The sequence below is a fragment of the Musa acuminata genome, chromosome BXJ3-8 (genome assembly GCF_036884655.1).
Source record: "Musa acuminata AAA Group cultivar baxijiao chromosome BXJ3-8, Cavendish_Baxijiao_AAA, whole genome shotgun sequence".
Lineage (NCBI taxonomy): Eukaryota > Viridiplantae > Streptophyta > Magnoliopsida > Zingiberales > Musaceae > Musa > Musa acuminata.
Window position 1 is genome coordinate 2,598,512 of NC_088356.1, and position 16,217 is coordinate 2,614,728.

A 16,217-nucleotide genomic window follows, 5' to 3' on the forward strand; every position below is an offset into this window, starting at 1 on the left:
GAGCAGAAAGGGCATTTCTACCTCATCGTCGACCGTCCAATGGAGCGCCAAATGCTTGAGCTTTGACTTCTCGTGCAGCTTGCCAGTTGGAGCATCCTCCGGATCTGACATCGATTTCAGGTTTTGCAGACGTAGCTCTTCAAGATTTATCAGAGTTTGCAAGTACTGGAAAGTGGCACTTCCATGGCCGTCAACCGCAGCCCACCCGGCCACTTTCTGGAGGTCAGACAGTTTTCCTATTCCACGGGGCATCCCTGTCAACGAGTCACATCTCAGCATCTTTAGCTCTGTCAGGTTTTCCATGTCACTGAAGCTGTCAGGTAACGATTGCAGACGACAACACCCTTCAATTTCCAACACTAGCAGATTCACAAGCCTCTCGAGTTGTGTGCAGTAAGCCAGTCTCAAAATCTTCAAATTCACAAGCTTGTGGATCTGTGCTGGTAGCTTCCGAATCTTTTTACAATGACTTAGATCTAAGATCTGCAATTTTTGAAGGCTGCAAATGAGTCTAGGAAGTTTTTCTTAGTTGCTGTCATTCTCGGCAACTTCATGTAAGTGAATATGAGAGAGAGAGAGAGAGAGAGAGAGAGAGAGAGAGAGAGAGAGAGAGTAAACCATGGAACCTTAGGAGAGAATGTTGTACCATAAGTTAGGAGAGAACAGCACTTTGTTTGAGCTTTTTTTAGCATGTTTGATAATAATAATAATAATAATAATAATAATGATGATCATCATCATCATCACCATCTACATCGTATAGGGGTTTTAAAACGCTTCACCGTAACAAGCAAGAGCTACGGAGGGAACTGTGCATTGGTGTGTTTGTTTCGCCTGCATGAAGCAAGAAACCTCGTGAGCCCAACTTTGTAACCTAATAGTGTTACATCTTGTTGTACTTGCTGTCTGTATTCCCCGAAGCTGAACTTCCTGTAAATGGCCGGCCGTGCACTGCTCTCGATCATGGTTTCTTTCGAGGGGCAAACGAAGTAGGCCACCGAGAACCTCTCCAGGTGTGGATTCGACATGACCCTGTGTTCCACACTCTTGTACAGTCCATTGCTCCACGCCTGCATTCACACAAAACCACTCACTCTCATAGTAAGAAGGTGTCTATGTCGATTACGTGACTCTCCCTTAATCTAACGAAACGTCGCCATGCGTGCAAGCAAGACTCGGACGCCCTTAGCCCTGAGTTAAACGAGATTACCGTGACCTTTATGCGGAAGAACTACGAGGCAAACAGGAGACCATTGGTGAGCCCCCCCGATGGTGTACTTGTAGAGTAACATCATGTGTTTGCCATGAACGAAGATGGATAGATTGAGAGAATAGTTTTAGATCGCTAAGAATTAAGACATTCGAATCACATCACGGGATATATGTATGAAAGGATTAACATTTCTCTAATCCTTCAACTTCTAATTAAGAAACTAATCAAGTAACTATCCATCATCATCGAGTAAAAGTGCTGCTACCTGGAATAAATCACCGACGTTGATGATTAGCGTGCCAGGATTAGGTCTAACAGCGATCCATCTCCCACCCTTCTTCAGCTGCAGCCCAATCACGTCGTCTTGGCACAGCACGGTGAGGAAATCAGTATCAGTATGGGGAACCAACCCAAACACCTCACCTGCTACCGGGCACGGGGGATACCGGTTTAATCGTAGATAACACGTATTACGCTTGCAATTATCCTTGATGTAGCTCCCATCACTTCCCAATCCTTCGGCGAGTATACCCATCAGTCGATCCGCCAGCCGAGACATCGCCGACGAGAGTTCCTCTATCACACACCTGCGTTACAATCGGGAGATATGACGCACACTGCCTAGTGCACAATGTTCGTGCTGATATCTCGCAAACAAACACATTTATCTCGTCTGCTACTTTCGACACTGTCATATGTTTTCTTTACACTGTTAACATAATGCATGAGATGATGGTCAGAATAATACGAGGGAAATATAAATGAAGTCAATTAATATGCATGAGATGATCAAAAAGAGCTATGAATCACGAATCTATTTCCTCTATACTATGTTATAGTTTTTTTTTATTATGTTATAATATTTTTTATTATTATATTGATTGATCTATAAAAATATTATTATATTTCCTCTATACCTGCAAGTGCTAGTCGTGGCAGGATGGGTTGCGGAAGAGAGAGGAATATGGTACGCCTCCAACCACGATAGCTGCTTCAGGCTGGTCGCCGTGGGCGCTCCCCAGCGATAGCTGTCGCCCAAGAAGCCGAGGAACTTCTCGTCGGCCTTCTTCTTGAACGGCTGCCGGAACGCTCTAATCTGCTCCGCTCGCAGTCTATCCAGGACACCGTTAGGTATGCCATGGTTCACTATCTGGAAGAAGCCCCACGCCGAGGCGGCCGTGACGATCTCTCGCTTGCACTGCTCGGCCTGGAGCTCGTCGCTAAGACGGCTGAGATCCACGATCGGGAGGTCGCATTCCTCCACTGCCTCAGCCTCATGATTACCAGCAGCCGGTCGGCTGCGGAAGAGGCTCCCGTAAGCGGCAAAGAATGGTGGATTGGAATCAATCATGGTCGCGCTGCGATCTGCAAGACTCTGAAAGGGGAAGATAATTCAAAAAGAGGTGAGCTCAGTGTCGTCGGGTAGCAAATAGCAAGACTGGGCTTGTTCTCTATCTCAAGAGGAGAAAACCAGCATGAGCAATTGGGTCATTTAGCTTGCTTGCTACGTTGACCTGCGACAAATCAACTAAATTCGAACCCTTCCTTATGAGAGACGGAAACACTCGTCCTCGTGCAGATCTAAAGAGGTCTATCGCCATTTGCTGCAACCCATTTGCTTTCCCTTCTGCAAATTATTCTCAAGTATCAACCCATGCACGTGTTGGGAGAACGTAGGCAGGTTTTGCTAAATGGAATAGTGCGAAATCTGTACCCATTACAGCACTCTTTTACTTGGATTTATCAGTAGCAAAATGAATTTGTGTATGGTCTTTTTTATCTTATCAGTATATAGATGCAATGAATGATTCCTAATCAATAGATGGCGAGTAAAGAGAAAAGAAAGGGGTTTCGAGTGGTACCTGGCTGAGCTCTTGTGCTTCTGAAACAATCCCCAAAGCCTCCATTCTTTCAGCTTCCTTTAGCTCACAAAAGGGAGGCCCCTCGGACATGCTTCTACATGGACTGCATCACTCGAGCAAAGAAGCTTCGGCAGGTCCGCAAATGACACAAGATGACGCAACAACTGAGATCAATGAAGCACTCCCCAAAGCCTTGATATTTATGATGTATTAATGGCCATAAATCCTAATTCACTAAGTATTCTTTTTTTTTTGCTAATTAGATATCTAATCTCAATTCGAATTCTAATCGACTAACGACTTCGAATCTGATTAAGATTCATCTGGATATAATCAGATATATCTAAATATTTGGAATCTAACTACAATCCGAACACAAAGAGTCACTGGGTTGTCTTAGTTTCAAATATAACATATTCCGGTCCATGTAAGATTCTACATTCTAACTTGGATTCAGCGAAGAAAAAGTCTACTCACACTGCAACTCCATGTTGTGAGCAAGTCATGGGATGAAATTGCCGAGAACTCGTCCCATTTGCAGCTCCATGTCAATTGTGGCGAGTATAACCCAACTAAAATCGCTTCTTACCCACTATATGAATGCCTAAATTTCAGGCACCACGGGATATGGACAATCGAGTATATGATACCTGAAATACTAGTGTAAGACTTGAGGAGATAGTGTACAGAAATCATAGAAAGATTCACGTGAACATGTACAGAAGAGCCATACGTAGACATGCAGAACTTTCCTTTTCCTTTTGTGTGCAGAAGTAGCTTGGCAGAGTGAACAAGATCAAAACTTACTCGGAGAAGAGTGGAAGGAGGAACTGATCATGACCCCGGAGAGAAGCAAGAGAGCTGAATCTACATATATAAGTGTGCCACCCATATCCCCGATTTATAGTCTGTGTGACTGGTTGCTGAAAAGAACACGTACGTCAATGGGATATCAAAGGAACACATTTGCCGCAGTGATTGGCAAAGTGTTGGAAGGAGGATCAGACGAGAAACGAGGACCAAAGAAGCTGGGGAAGGGGGAGCGGGATGGATAGAGCTCGAGTGATTAGGTCCGTGTGAATGAAGATAAATCTACATATAACAATCAAAATCATAAAACGAATGAACAGTTCGTCTAACACTCTCCTTCACAAGTCACCAACACTGGATTAACCACCTGCACAATCCTCTCTCTCGATGTCGGCATAATATATAGAAAGTTTACTCGAGCGCGAGATCTTTCCAATGGTTAGCGAAGGGAAAGAATGGCTGGCCTTAAAACCACGTTTGACAAGCTACATGCACAGAAAAACTCCTGTAGCTCCGCGGAAATCTATCTGCCATTCTTGTCGACTCTATCTGTCAAGTCATGCCACAGTAAGATTCGGTTGCATACACTGTACTATCATCCTATTATAGAGCACCTCCAGGATTGCGCGCAGAATTGCCTACTTGGCACGTTTTGCGACGTCTGATCTTGTCCGAATCAATCATCAAATCCGTAGAAAAGTAATGTCGGGTCGATAAATCTTTTTTTAATTACTAGACTCATCAATATTCTTAGATACCAATAAAGCTTAATATTGATACACACATACCAAAGGTATTCCTCCATGCATGTTTCACCTGATAATTATACGTTGAATTGCATGGACTGGAACTGAAGAATTGTGTGTGTGTGTGTGTGTGTGTGTGTGAGAGAGAGAGAGAGAGAGAGATGCAACATTCCGATTCAGCTCTAACACAAACAAAGTCGAAAGGTGCCTATTAACCTTTTTCACTGCAGCTGAAATGAGAAGTACCACCAGATTCAATTAATTCATTGGGAGGGAATTATATAGACAAATCTCTTATACAAGAACAGACAGAAGACGGTACTGTCCCTTTAAGCATGTATATAGAAATATTGAAGCCAAATAAATTGAAGCATTGCATGTAGAAAAGCCACAGCACTGACCCCTCTCCCATGAATAAATAAATGAAATATGTGGAGGTGGGAGCATCGCGGCTGCAGCTCGAGGGGAAAGCCACGTCGGCGAGCGTAGCGTGGAGGAGCCGCCCGGTCCGTCCGTCTGCGTATACGCCGCCGCGCGGACCAATCATCTCTACCGATAAGGCATCGACTGAAACGTACAAGATGAGTGTCCCAGCGAAACCGTCGTGAAAGGGATGTCGGACGTCGGCACGACAATGGGAAGCTGCCACCTGTCGACTTTGCTAAGCGGATAAGTGCTCCATCATTCGTAGGGAAGAGACGGCGATCAGAAATTTTTGGAAGGATGGTGTGTGTGCTTGGAAATATCCCATGTCGGGGATCTTTTGCTACAGTATCTATGGACTCGGGTGTCCAATCCACGAGAGCAACCTCCATTGATAAGTATGTGATATATATCTTTGCGAGCGTTCCATGAATCAAGCACACACGACTTTGGTCCCTACTATTAGATAAAAAGAAAATTCATTTCTAAGTCGGAAGAATCTGATTTTGGGAGATATATATATAGAGAGAGAGAGAGAGAGAGAGAGAGAGAGAGATCCCAAAGAAACCGGAAAAAATAAAAGAGAGGAAATAAATTACAACCCTTATTACAATGTTGAGGAGGTGTTCGGCAACACCTCTTTGGGATCTTATTTATAACCCTAAGTCAATCTTAGATTAATAATTTTTATTCTTGATTAAACATTAACTTTTAATTTATCTCAAACTCTTAATCTAATATTATTTAAATTTAAATTATAATTTATTTATTTATTTTATCTCAAACGTAAGCATTTGAGCACCTACGAAAATTACTTAAAAGTCTACAAAAAATATTAAATTAAGAAAACAATTTAGAGATTATAATTTTAGTTTTAATGGAATTATATTAGGAGTTTGTGTTTAATTAGGGGTAGAAAACTATGGATATAGGGTTGATTTAGAGCTACAAATAACACCATGTACACCCCTCCCTATTAACCATAACCCAAAAGAGGTGTTGTCGAGCACCTCAACATTGTAAAAAGGGTTATGTAAGTTAAATTTCTTTTTCAACCAAGGATTTAAATTTTTAAAATATATAAAAAAATTTCATATTCTTTTAAAGAAAATGTAACTAAGTTTTTCTACTAAGATCATCAATAAAAGTGAGAATTTTTTTTTATTACTTAATAAGATTGGATCAATTGACCCATAAATATCTAAATGAATAATTTCCAATGACTTTTCCTTCTTCTATTATTATTTTTGGAAAGGACTGATGTTGTTGTTGTCCTATAATAAATACATCATTCACATCATCTTTTTCTCATACAGTATTTTCAAATCATTAAAATGTAGATAACAAACCATAAATGTTATAATCAAGATTCATATTTCATAATTGAACTAAAACAGGAATAATCATAAATATTCAAAGAAAATATCATATTTTTGGCCATCTAAATAGTAGCAATAAATTGACTTTTTGGTCATCTAAATAGTAGCAATAAATTGACTTTTATCGTCCTTTATCGATTCTAATAAGTATTTTGTCCACACATTTAGTGTCAATTATAGAGTCATCACCAAACTTCACCTTTCAAATAAATAATTCATCAAAAAAGACTTCTATTTCTAGTTTTGTGATTACTAACTCGAGTGTTCAAATATCATATACTATCAAAGAAATTTTCTATTTGATCACATATCTATCAAAGACTTTTACATGTGTCTTTTTTTTCTTTATCAATATAATTTACATGCGTCGTAGTGTTGTAAGCTGAACGAGGAGCCAACTTTGCTCGACCGGTCATCAGTTAGTTTGGTGAAGGAAGAAATGACACACAGCTTCTCAGTGACTGATAGACTGCTTAAGAAAGAAGGTAATGGGAGTCGATCAAAGTTAACAAATGGAATATTAGAAAAAGGCTATGATAATTAACTTCAACAAATGAAATATTAAAAAATACCTGTAGACAGAAATCATCAACAAATGATGCGGCTGGGCACGCGGTGGGAAGCACTCCGCCTTCGTCCCTGCACACAGGTCGGGTAGTCCTTTCCTACTAGAGCCCCCTCACCATGCCCAAATGCTAGGTCGGCTCTGATACCAAATATAATGACTCAAGCATGATGGGCTAACTGGCCTATCAACTTCGTTTAGTCTAAACCACTGACCAAAATACTTAAGCTGAAGTTGATAATAGTACACTCATAAGACTCTTATAAGTCAATCTTAATCCTGCCCACTTTCGATGTGGGACTAATCAGGAGTGTTACAAGTAGCTTCGGAGCGGAGAGCAATGCGGTGGACAAGGAGAAGCCTGTGTTCAGTACTTCGCCGGAGTCGGGCTACCTTTAGGCATAGCCATAGATCTGCTTCTTTGACTCCATTTTTGGCCTGGGAAGTTGATGGAGTCGAAGGGTTGTATCTATCGATCGAGTATAGATGGAGATCACTGTAGCTGCTCAATTCTTTGTCCATTATTCATGGACCATCAACGAACCTATCGGTTCATCGGTGTTCATCTTCGCAAGATCTTTGAACTCCTTTAAATATTAGTGACTCAAGAATCTTTTTCATAATTGTAACATTAATAATACCTTCACAATTAGTTTTTATTCTAGTATTTGATGGCCAAAATATGAGAAAATTAATCTAAAATAAATTTAGTTTGATTCATTTTTAAACCTTCAAGCTCTGATTTTAATGCTTACTTAGTCATACCTTGATAAATCTTGTGAAGGATGGACCAAATATCATATAAAGTTTGAGCTATTGAGATCTTTTCAAAAATGTTGGGTTCTATGGATCTTCTTCTTGTTTATTAGGTTTTGTAAAATCTTTGTCAATAATATCTCAAATATCTTGATACTTCAAAAAATACCTTCATTGGATATTTCAGTGATCATAGTTCTTGCTAATGAATTAAGGAATTTAAGAATGAATTATATTATCGAATTATACTGAAGACAACTTCGAGTTACGATTAATTCAAATAGTTAGGATTAGATAAAATAAAAATAAAATTTTAGATTAAAATAAATATATGAGGTTGAAAAGATTTATTGGGATATGATGGATTTTTTTATTTTTTTTAAAAATCTTATACTTTATTTTTGGCTAATATAAATAGATATTTTTGGATAAATCCAAAGTCCTAGTTCTTTCTAGTAATATCTTCCCCTTGTTCTTGAAGTTCTACATAAATTCATTTTATTTATAATCTTAAACCAATCCTAGATCAATAATTTATTACTCCTAATTAGATACAAACTCTTGATTTATCTCAAACTCCTAATCTAATTTCATTTAAATTTAAATAACAGTATCTAACACTGTTCCACAGCAATTGCGAACTGGCTTTGCTCGTAAGCAAGCTAGAGACAGAAAGCATCACTAGGGCAAGGTGTCTAACGAAGCAATGGCGCCTTTGCCTCGCAATTAGAGAAGGTATAGTATTGGGAGCCACATTTGGCGACGTGCAAAAGGACTTGGGGATTCGCTCGCATGGAAAGCCGAGTCGTGCTGAAAGATGAGATGCTTAACTTGCTCATCGGGCACCTGCCTCGATGTGCTGCTTCCAGCCGGTTACTTGACATGCAAGAAGAAGGGAAAGCTTTGAAGGACAAGTAAAGCACAATTGTATCTGATTAAGAGGGCTCTTATTGGAGCAGCTTGACGGTCAAGTAACTTCGATACAAAGTTTGCCGGATGCTGAGGATTAAGAAAAGCTTCGTTACTCATATATATATATATAAGTGGCAAGCTCGCGAAGATAAAAATGCCAACGAAGAACAAGTGAGAGAGAGGGTGGATGATCGCTCATCGAGCTTCTTGTTGACGGTAACTCCCTCGCCTTCGAACTCCATTGCACGTCTAAGCCCATATATACTTGTTGCAATTATTCTCTTGAGATGTACTGGTGCAGGCTGCATGAATTACAAGTTCGTAATGGCATTTAGCGTAGGCATTAGGACACCTTCCGGTTTTCGTTTCTATACCGTAATAGGTTTTGCCTGATCGATGATTATTTGCTGCTGTCTCAGCAGTCTAATTTCAGCGTATTATTATTATGTTCGTAGAATAATACATACATATATACATACATACATACAAGTCTTTTCTTGAGATATACTGTTAGACTTGTTAGTTTCTATCACTTGTTGGATTGATCGAAATTAGCCTCACTTGTATGATCCTCATATTATTATTTTTTTTTTCAAAAGTGTAATAAATATTAACTTAAAAGAGAGTGAACATATTCAATGCTTTTTATCATAAGTATTTAAAATAATATCTAAAAAAATTAATGTAATATATCTTATCTAATTAGATAGGACTACATAATCTAATATAACCCACGTGTTGTTTCATAAAATAAAATAGATTCTTTAGTTGACCAACCAATCAAACACATTTGTTGTCTTCACTAAGAGATATGAACAATTTTACACCTATGAAAGAATTCCAGGATAGATCTAACTTTAATTGATGAGAATCTTGACCATATTCACTGACTTGGACTCGACAATAATTGATTGTACCCTTTCATCAATAGTAAGCCCTTGGAGCACCGCAAACATCTCTATATAAAGGCAATCTTTGTCTTCCAAGAAATTGCACCCACCACTGTATAAAAGCAATCTTTGTCCGCATCAAACGATTACTAAACAAACATTTTCATCAATAGTAAGTCCTTGCTTGTTGAAGGTTTAATGTTCATCACCATGAGGTGGTTCTAATCAAACATTTTGGCACTCGATTGTTTCATCGTCCATTTTAGCATTACTCAAAAATATTCTGATGATGATCCAGTGGGCAAGAAGACCTATCAATTTGGCTCATCATCGTACATGAGGATTACGTACCCAATTGTAGTTTCACCGGATTTTGACTTGATACTTCTTCTGAATCACCTATCGATTAAGGACTATATCGTACATGGCTGTTAGATGTTCATACAACCTAGAAGAAGCTTAGGAGATGAATGAATGCTTGCTGAAGTGATGAACATGATCGATGTCAGACAGGTTTTATCTTCTTTTACGAATTAACTCTTTATGTATGTGATCCGATTATTCTGGGTTCTTAATAATAGATTCAGCAAATGATTGAGACATTATACTTTGTCATAATCATGTGTTCTTAGTTTCAATTGTGGTATTGTGGTCGATTAGCACTCGGTCAAGCAACATGACGGTGGACTTGGATTTGAAGCGTGTGTTGTTGGAGGTTCTACCGTCGTCTGCAGTGAGGGCGCAGGTGGAGGAGTTGGGTGTCCGAAACCATGCCGAAATGATTCGTGGCAGACTCTGGGTCATCCATGGTGTGATAATGGACGCCCAGCTACGGGCGATGGAGGAGTTGGTCTTAGAGGCACGGGTGAAGGATGTGGGAGACTGGGTGACGGATGTGCGTGTGGCCGTTTTGGACTTCGAAGGCCTGCTTGGCCGGATCGTAACATGGCAACCGACGGGGACGTTCAATCGCTTGCAGCGCTGCTACTCCCTAGACGACGACGACAAAGGGGCGTCTCGCGATGCTATCCTGATAAAGCTCAAGGATACAGCAGCCAGGTTGAATATCCTGGTGAGCAGGGCGCGTGGGTTGAATCTTCGGAAGGAGATGATGGAATCCATGGACCCATGCGAGGTAGAGTTCTCCACCATCTTGAAGGCTGAGATTGTGGGCAGAGACGAGGTTATAGAAGATTTCATTGGGAAAATTCGGCAGCGACAACAAGTGTCCACGGGTTCTGTGCCCCTGATCGTCAACATAAAGGGTCGTAAAGGAATGGGGAAGACGACCGTCGCTCGGATGATCTACCACCATCGCTGGGCGCGCGAGCAGTTCAGTCATCGAATCTGGGTAGACTCGCCCGGCTCTCTCTTTTTCGATCCCATGAGGATCGCGACTCACCTTGCCGATTCCATGACGAAGAAACCGTGCAGCCATTTGGAGCGCCACCTGCATGGCATCTGGAAACTCGTCAATGAAAGTCTCCGAGGCAGCAAATACCTTCTCGTCCTGAATGACATCAGGAGAGAGAATTCGGAAGGTGACAATTGGGATAAATTGCATAACATCCTCTTGCGTGAGGGCGGGGCGGGGAGTACGGTCATAATCGTGTCTTCCGAAGATGGGATATTTAAGCCACGTATGATGGAATTCGACGTCCCGGGCCTATCGGAGAAACATTGGGAACAAGTGTTCGTGAGACACGCGGTGATCCACCCTGAGGAGGAAGAGGAGGCTTCTTCGGCGGCAAAGCTACTTCCACGTGACATCCTACTCCACGGCAATCCCTTGCATGCTAAGCTTCTGGCCTCGGTATTCTTCAGGCTCACAGAGCGGAGTCGGTGGGAAGAAATGGCGGGTGCTGTTCGTACTGACAAATCCATCGACTACTTCGATCCTTTTCATCTGTTGGACTACCCCACAGGACGAGATGCTACTGAGGAGAAGCTTTCTCACGACGAAGGCTCCAAACCCCTTTCAAGCGGGTATGTGCAGTCCCCACCGGTTCCGAGATTCGTCAACCTGCGTTTCTTCTCCCTCTATCTTCTTCTATCCCGGGACGAACGGAGACACCTGTATTACTCCTTCTTTCCACCGGGCTACACCTTTGATTTCCAGGACTTACTGCAGATGCTCACTGCCGAAGGCTTCATACCACATTCAACCGACAAAGCGGCAGCAATCGAGCATCTGCAGCGCGAAGTACAGTCGTCGATGTCAAGGACTAGCCGGTTTTCAGTACTCGATCACTACTGTGGCCAGTTGTGCTTACCCGTTGATCGGAAGATACGGGCACTGCTGATGCCCTTGCCTTATTTTCTCAGACCTTCGATTTTAATCGTGGAGGAGGAGAATGCCTTGATGGATCGGAAATGCCAAACTGCACAGATCCCACAACACGAGTCGACCAAGCTCACAGGTGTGCATGTCCTGGATCCGCTAGCTACCCAGATCCTGAAGCTACCCGAGGAACACCAGTTGCTCAACCTCAGGTACCTCAACCTTTCGCAGACAAAGCTCAAAAAATTCCCTGATCCCATCTGCTACCTTCGGAATTTGCTGACCTTGAAGTTAGCTCACTGCCAACAGCTTAAGCAACTCCCGGAACAGATCCACGACCTTGGAAAATTACAGGTATTGAATCTGGCCTACTGCACAAAGCTTCGGAAGTTACCCAAGACGATCACAAGCCTCGTCAACTTGCAAGAGTTAGACCTTGAAGGCTGTCACTCGCTCATCGAGTTACCTCAAGGTTTGAACAACATGAAATCACTGACGGAGCTGAATCTGCACCGATGTTCTTCCTTGACTCGAATGCCCCGTAAAATGAAGCAGCTGCGTAACCTCCAAAAGTTATCTGGATACACTGCAGTGGACAACCTTGGAAAAGCCATCCGGGAGATGCATGCTTTGGTGAATCTGGAAGAGCTACTACATCAACGAAACCTGGAAGAGCTACTACATCTACGAAGCCTGGAGGAGCTGCATCTACGAAGCCTCGAAGGAGTGTCAAAGCCGGAGGACGCTGAAGCCGCGAAGCTGGAGGAGAAACCAAACCTTCGGAGTTTGGCGTTACAATGGGGATGCCAGAAAATGGACGACGGTACCGAAGCATCTGCTGGCTCATCGTCGTCGGAAGTAATCGAAGCCCTCCGACCCAACATAAGTTTGCGGAAACTCGAGATCATTGCTTACACGGGCGAGGCATTTCCAAGTTGGATGGGAATCAAACAAGAATATCACTGCACCTTGGTGGAGATCAAACTAATCAACCTCAGAAGATGCGGGAGTCTACCAGCTCTCGGGGAATTAGCTCGTCTTAAGATCGTTGAAATCAGCGGGATGCAGAAGATCAGCTCCGTGGATGATAAATTCTACGGTGACAATGGCAGATTTTCCACGTTGGAAAAGCTCACTTTCTCTGAAATGCCTAACCTAGAGAAGTGGCAGACGGTGGTGAGAAAACAAGACTTGTTCCCTAAGCTCGCGGAGTTGACACTGATCGAGTGCCCAAAGTTGGCGAAACTAGAGGTGCGCCTGTCACAAGTTAAAAGATTGAACGTTTGGTTGGACAATGGTCGGCTGTGGACGCCGACGCCGTCTAACTTCGAGGGTTGGGACAACCTGGAGGAGTTGGAAATGGTTGGGTGCACACAGCTGAGGAGTTTACCAGAGGATATAAAGAATTTTAAGTGCCTCGAGAGTTTGAGACTCGTTGGATGTGAAAACCTCATCTCTTTACCAGATTGGCTAAAAGGATACGAGGAAACGCTCCCCTTGAAGATTTCTGATGGTACGGCACTCATATTGGTGCCGAAGGCTTCAAATCTGCTTGAAGATCATCCCAGTCTGCATCGGACGTATGAAGTCTATCAACATCATTATAACCGGTTCGACATGACTGATACGGATGATGAGGAAGAAGATCATCCCAATCTGCCTCATACGGATGAAGATCATCAAGAACGTCATAACCTGTCCGACAAAACTGATGAGGACCGTCATAGCTCGCCCGACAACTGATGAAGATCACACTAAGTTGCCTCACATAACCAATGATGATCATCCTAACCTATCTGGTATAGCTAGTGAGGATCATCTCAATCTGCCCCATATAACTGATGAAGACTCTCCTAACCTGCCTCTCATATAACTGATGAAGATCATCCCAACCTATCTCATATAACAGATGAAGATCGATCCAGCTTGTCCCATATAACTGCTGAAGACCATCCCAATTCATCCCATATAACTAATGAAGATCATCCATCTCATATAACTGATGAAGAACATTCTGACCTATCCCATAATCCAGGCCTTATAACCGATGCCAATGAGGAGAAATACTGGGGAGGCTCTCTGAGTCACCTCGCTCTGTTGTCACAGTTCTGTTTGGTACACATACGTGGTTTGGCCTTTTGCATGTCATGTAAGATTTATGGACTTGTATGTATTTATTGATGAATAATGTTGCATTACTGTTTGAATGGTATAATTGAGGTGAGAATCAATTCTTATGACCGCCATAAAAGAGTGTGAAAGAGGCATGCGAACATTTACTATTGAGGTAGAATGACTATAAAACATTTATTGCCCTTTCTTTCGCATTCAACCTATTATAGCTGGTTCAGGTTGCAAACCTATCTTCTTTGCGGCGTAGATTTCGCAATGAAAGTATCTAATTTACAGATTCGTATGAATGTTAATTCCTCGGCTTCTGTGCCTGTCTCTCCGTGTATAAATGGAAATGCAAATCGTCACAATTGGCATAGATCAGATTCACATGGATGTCAAAAATAAAATATAATATAAAATCTTTTGGCGGAAGCAATAATTAGAGAGGATGCTTACGAGAGCACAAAGTGATATGGTCGAAGGACTGTTCAAAGTCAGCGTACAGCGGCTCCAAAGGGAGACGAGAAGTTGTGTTCAGACTATGGCAAACTAACGAGAGAAGATAAAGCAGAAGCATATGGTAGCAGCTCGTCTTCGATTCCGCCTCCGTCGAAGAAGAGAATAGATCAGGCACGAGCACAGTACTTCTCCGCCGCGTACCACAAATAATACGCATGGGAATGGAGAAGAGAAGGGAGACGGAGGGGGGCGGCGAGCTCGCCAGGCTCCCGGAGGAGTGCGTCGCCCTCGTGCTCTCCCACACCTCGCCTCGCGACTCCTGCAGGTCGGCGCTCGTCTCCTCCGCTTTCCTCTCCGCCGCCAATTCCGACGTCCTGTGGGAGCGATTCCTGCCGTCGGACTACGCCGACATCCTGTCTCGCGCCGTCCACCCCGTGGAGTACTCCTCCAAGAAGCAGCTCTACATCCGCCTCTGTGACTCCATCCTCCTCGACGACGGCAAAGTAGTACGTCCATCAACCACGTATCCTCATCTCATCTCTTAATTCCCCCCAAAAAAACGAAGAAAAGAAAAGAAAAATCTTCTTCAAAACTAATTCTATCCGAAACATCATAGAGCTTTCGGCTGGAGAAGTCAACGGGAGGGAAGTGCTACATGGTATCTGCTGAAAGCATGACCATCATATGGGGTTACGAGTCTCGATACTGGAGATGGGTTCCTCATCCCGAGTCCAGGTAAGTCCATCCATGAACTCGACGAGGAACAGATAAACTCAAGTGTTTTTTTTTCTCTCTTTTTTTCTTTGAAGTAAATGACGAAGGCATGATCCGATCCGAGTTTAGATCTTACCAACTAAGCTAGCTGGCAAACTTAAATTATAGTTAATTGTGTATTATATAAGGAAGGAATCAATTGACCAACGTATGTTGATAAGGGATCATTTATGAGCTCCAAAAGATATTTTTGAGGGTAAGAGAAATCTAGCGGACGTATGAGCACCTTATCAATATACATAATGCATCCTCTTAGGGTGACTTTTCTTTGACGTTGGAGTATTAATGAGGGATAATTATCTCCAAATGACAAATACCGTCATTAGTTAGCTATGAAAAGAGTGGGTTGGCATTCGACAAATGTTTACTGGTGTTAATTTGGAGAGATCATCGTTCATTCTTTATAGGGATAAGACTGCTTCATTATCATTACAGGTTCGCTAAGGTGGCAGAGCTTCTTTCCGTTTGCTGGTTGCACATCCGTGGCTCAATGAACTGCCGATTACTCTCTCGGAGGACACGCTACGTTGTTTGTATCGTCTTCAAGCTGACCCCTGGCTCGCACGGCCTCGGCGATCCTCCTCAGAAGGCCTCCGTGAAGTTGGGATCATATGCGTCGGAAAGCTTCATCCGCTTACAACCAGATGACGACGACGACGACGACGACGAGTCTGAGGAAGAGGGTGAAGAGGAGAAGGCAGCGGTGGAAGGAGAGGACGCGAAGACGCGGTTGAGAGAGGATGGCTGGATGGAGATGGAGTTAGGTGACTTCTACACCGAGGAAGGGGATGATGGGAACGTAGAAGTCAACTTGAGGGAGACCGAAGGGCTGAATTGGAAGCGTGGGCTTATTGTTCAGGGCCTCGAGTTTAGACCTAAGATCTAAATATGATGATTGATGGGCATGCATGAGTGTTTCGTCCAATCTGCTCTCTCTCTCTCTCTCTCTCTATATATATATATATATATATATAGGAAAAGATGGTGTACAGAAAGATGACAAGTGGAACAGAGTGGAGACTTGAGCTGTGA

The 16,217-nt window shown here is 42.6% G+C and overlaps 3 protein-coding genes across 3 annotated transcripts; 2 read left to right on the forward strand and 1 right to left on the reverse strand.

Annotated features, from left to right (window-relative positions):
- Positions 1 to 797: 797 nt before the first annotated feature.
- On the reverse strand, positions 798 to 2,833 carry LOC135645681 (gibberellin 2-beta-dioxygenase 8-like). Its single transcript, XM_065164315.1, has 3 exons — positions 2,131 to 2,833; positions 1,479 to 1,800; positions 798 to 1,070 (listed from the first exon to the last, which is right to left on the reverse strand). The coding sequence occupies exons 1-3, from the start codon at positions 2,562 to 2,564 to the stop codon at positions 798 to 800; spliced, it is 1,029 nt and encodes a 342-aa protein (XP_065020387.1). The 5' UTR covers positions 2,565 to 2,833.
- Positions 2,834 to 8,838: 6,005 nt separating this feature from the next.
- Positions 8,839 to 13,958, forward strand: LOC135645155 (putative disease resistance protein RGA1). Its single transcript, XM_065163267.1, has 2 exons — positions 8,839 to 8,882; positions 10,217 to 13,958. The coding sequence occupies exon 2, from the start codon at positions 10,233 to 10,235 to the stop codon at positions 13,578 to 13,580; it is 3,348 nt and encodes a 1,115-aa protein (XP_065019339.1). The 5' UTR covers positions 8,839 to 8,882; positions 10,217 to 10,232; the 3' UTR covers positions 13,581 to 13,958.
- Positions 13,959 to 14,425: 467 nt separating this feature from the next.
- Positions 14,426 to 16,171, forward strand: LOC103993930 (F-box protein PP2-B10). Its single transcript, XM_009414170.3, has 3 exons — positions 14,426 to 14,917; positions 15,028 to 15,146; positions 15,621 to 16,171. Exons 1-3 carry the CDS (start codon positions 14,627 to 14,629, stop codon positions 16,069 to 16,071), a joined length of 861 nt encoding a protein of 286 aa, XP_009412445.2. The 5' UTR covers positions 14,426 to 14,626; the 3' UTR covers positions 16,072 to 16,171.
- The last annotated feature ends 46 nt before the right edge of the window (positions 16,172 to 16,217 follow it).

What these genes read in the sequence shown, in the direction of transcription:
- LOC103993930 (XM_009414170.3), top strand. Translation starts at nt 14,627, where the DNA reads ATGGGAATGGAGAAGAGAAGGGAGACGGAGGGGGGCGGCGAGCTCGCC. An exon ending in TCCTCGACGACGGCAAAGTA is followed by an intron (nt 14,918 to 15,027) that starts GTACGTCCATCA and finishes GAAACATCATAG; the next exon opens with AGCTTTCGGCTGGAGAAGTC. An exon ending in GTTCCTCATCCCGAGTCCAG is followed by an intron (nt 15,147 to 15,620) that starts GTAAGTCCATCC and finishes TTATCATTACAG; the next exon opens with GTTCGCTAAGGTGGCAGAGC.
- LOC135645155 (XM_065163267.1), top strand. Translation starts at nt 10,233, where the DNA reads ATGACGGTGGACTTGGATTTGAAGCGTGTGTTGTTGGAGGTTCTACCG.
- LOC135645681 (XM_065164315.1), bottom strand. Translation starts at nt 2,564, where the DNA reads ATGATTGATTCCAATCCACCATTCTTTGCCGCTTACGGGAGCCTCTTC. An exon ending in GCCACGACTAGCACTTGCAG is followed by an intron (nt 1,801 to 2,130) that starts GTATAGAGGAAA and finishes ATTGTAACGCAG; the next exon opens with GTGTGTGATAGAGGAACTCT. An exon ending in ACGTCGGTGATTTATTCCAG is followed by an intron (nt 1,071 to 1,478) that starts GTAGCAGCACTT and finishes GTGTGAATGCAG; the next exon opens with GCGTGGAGCAATGGACTGTA.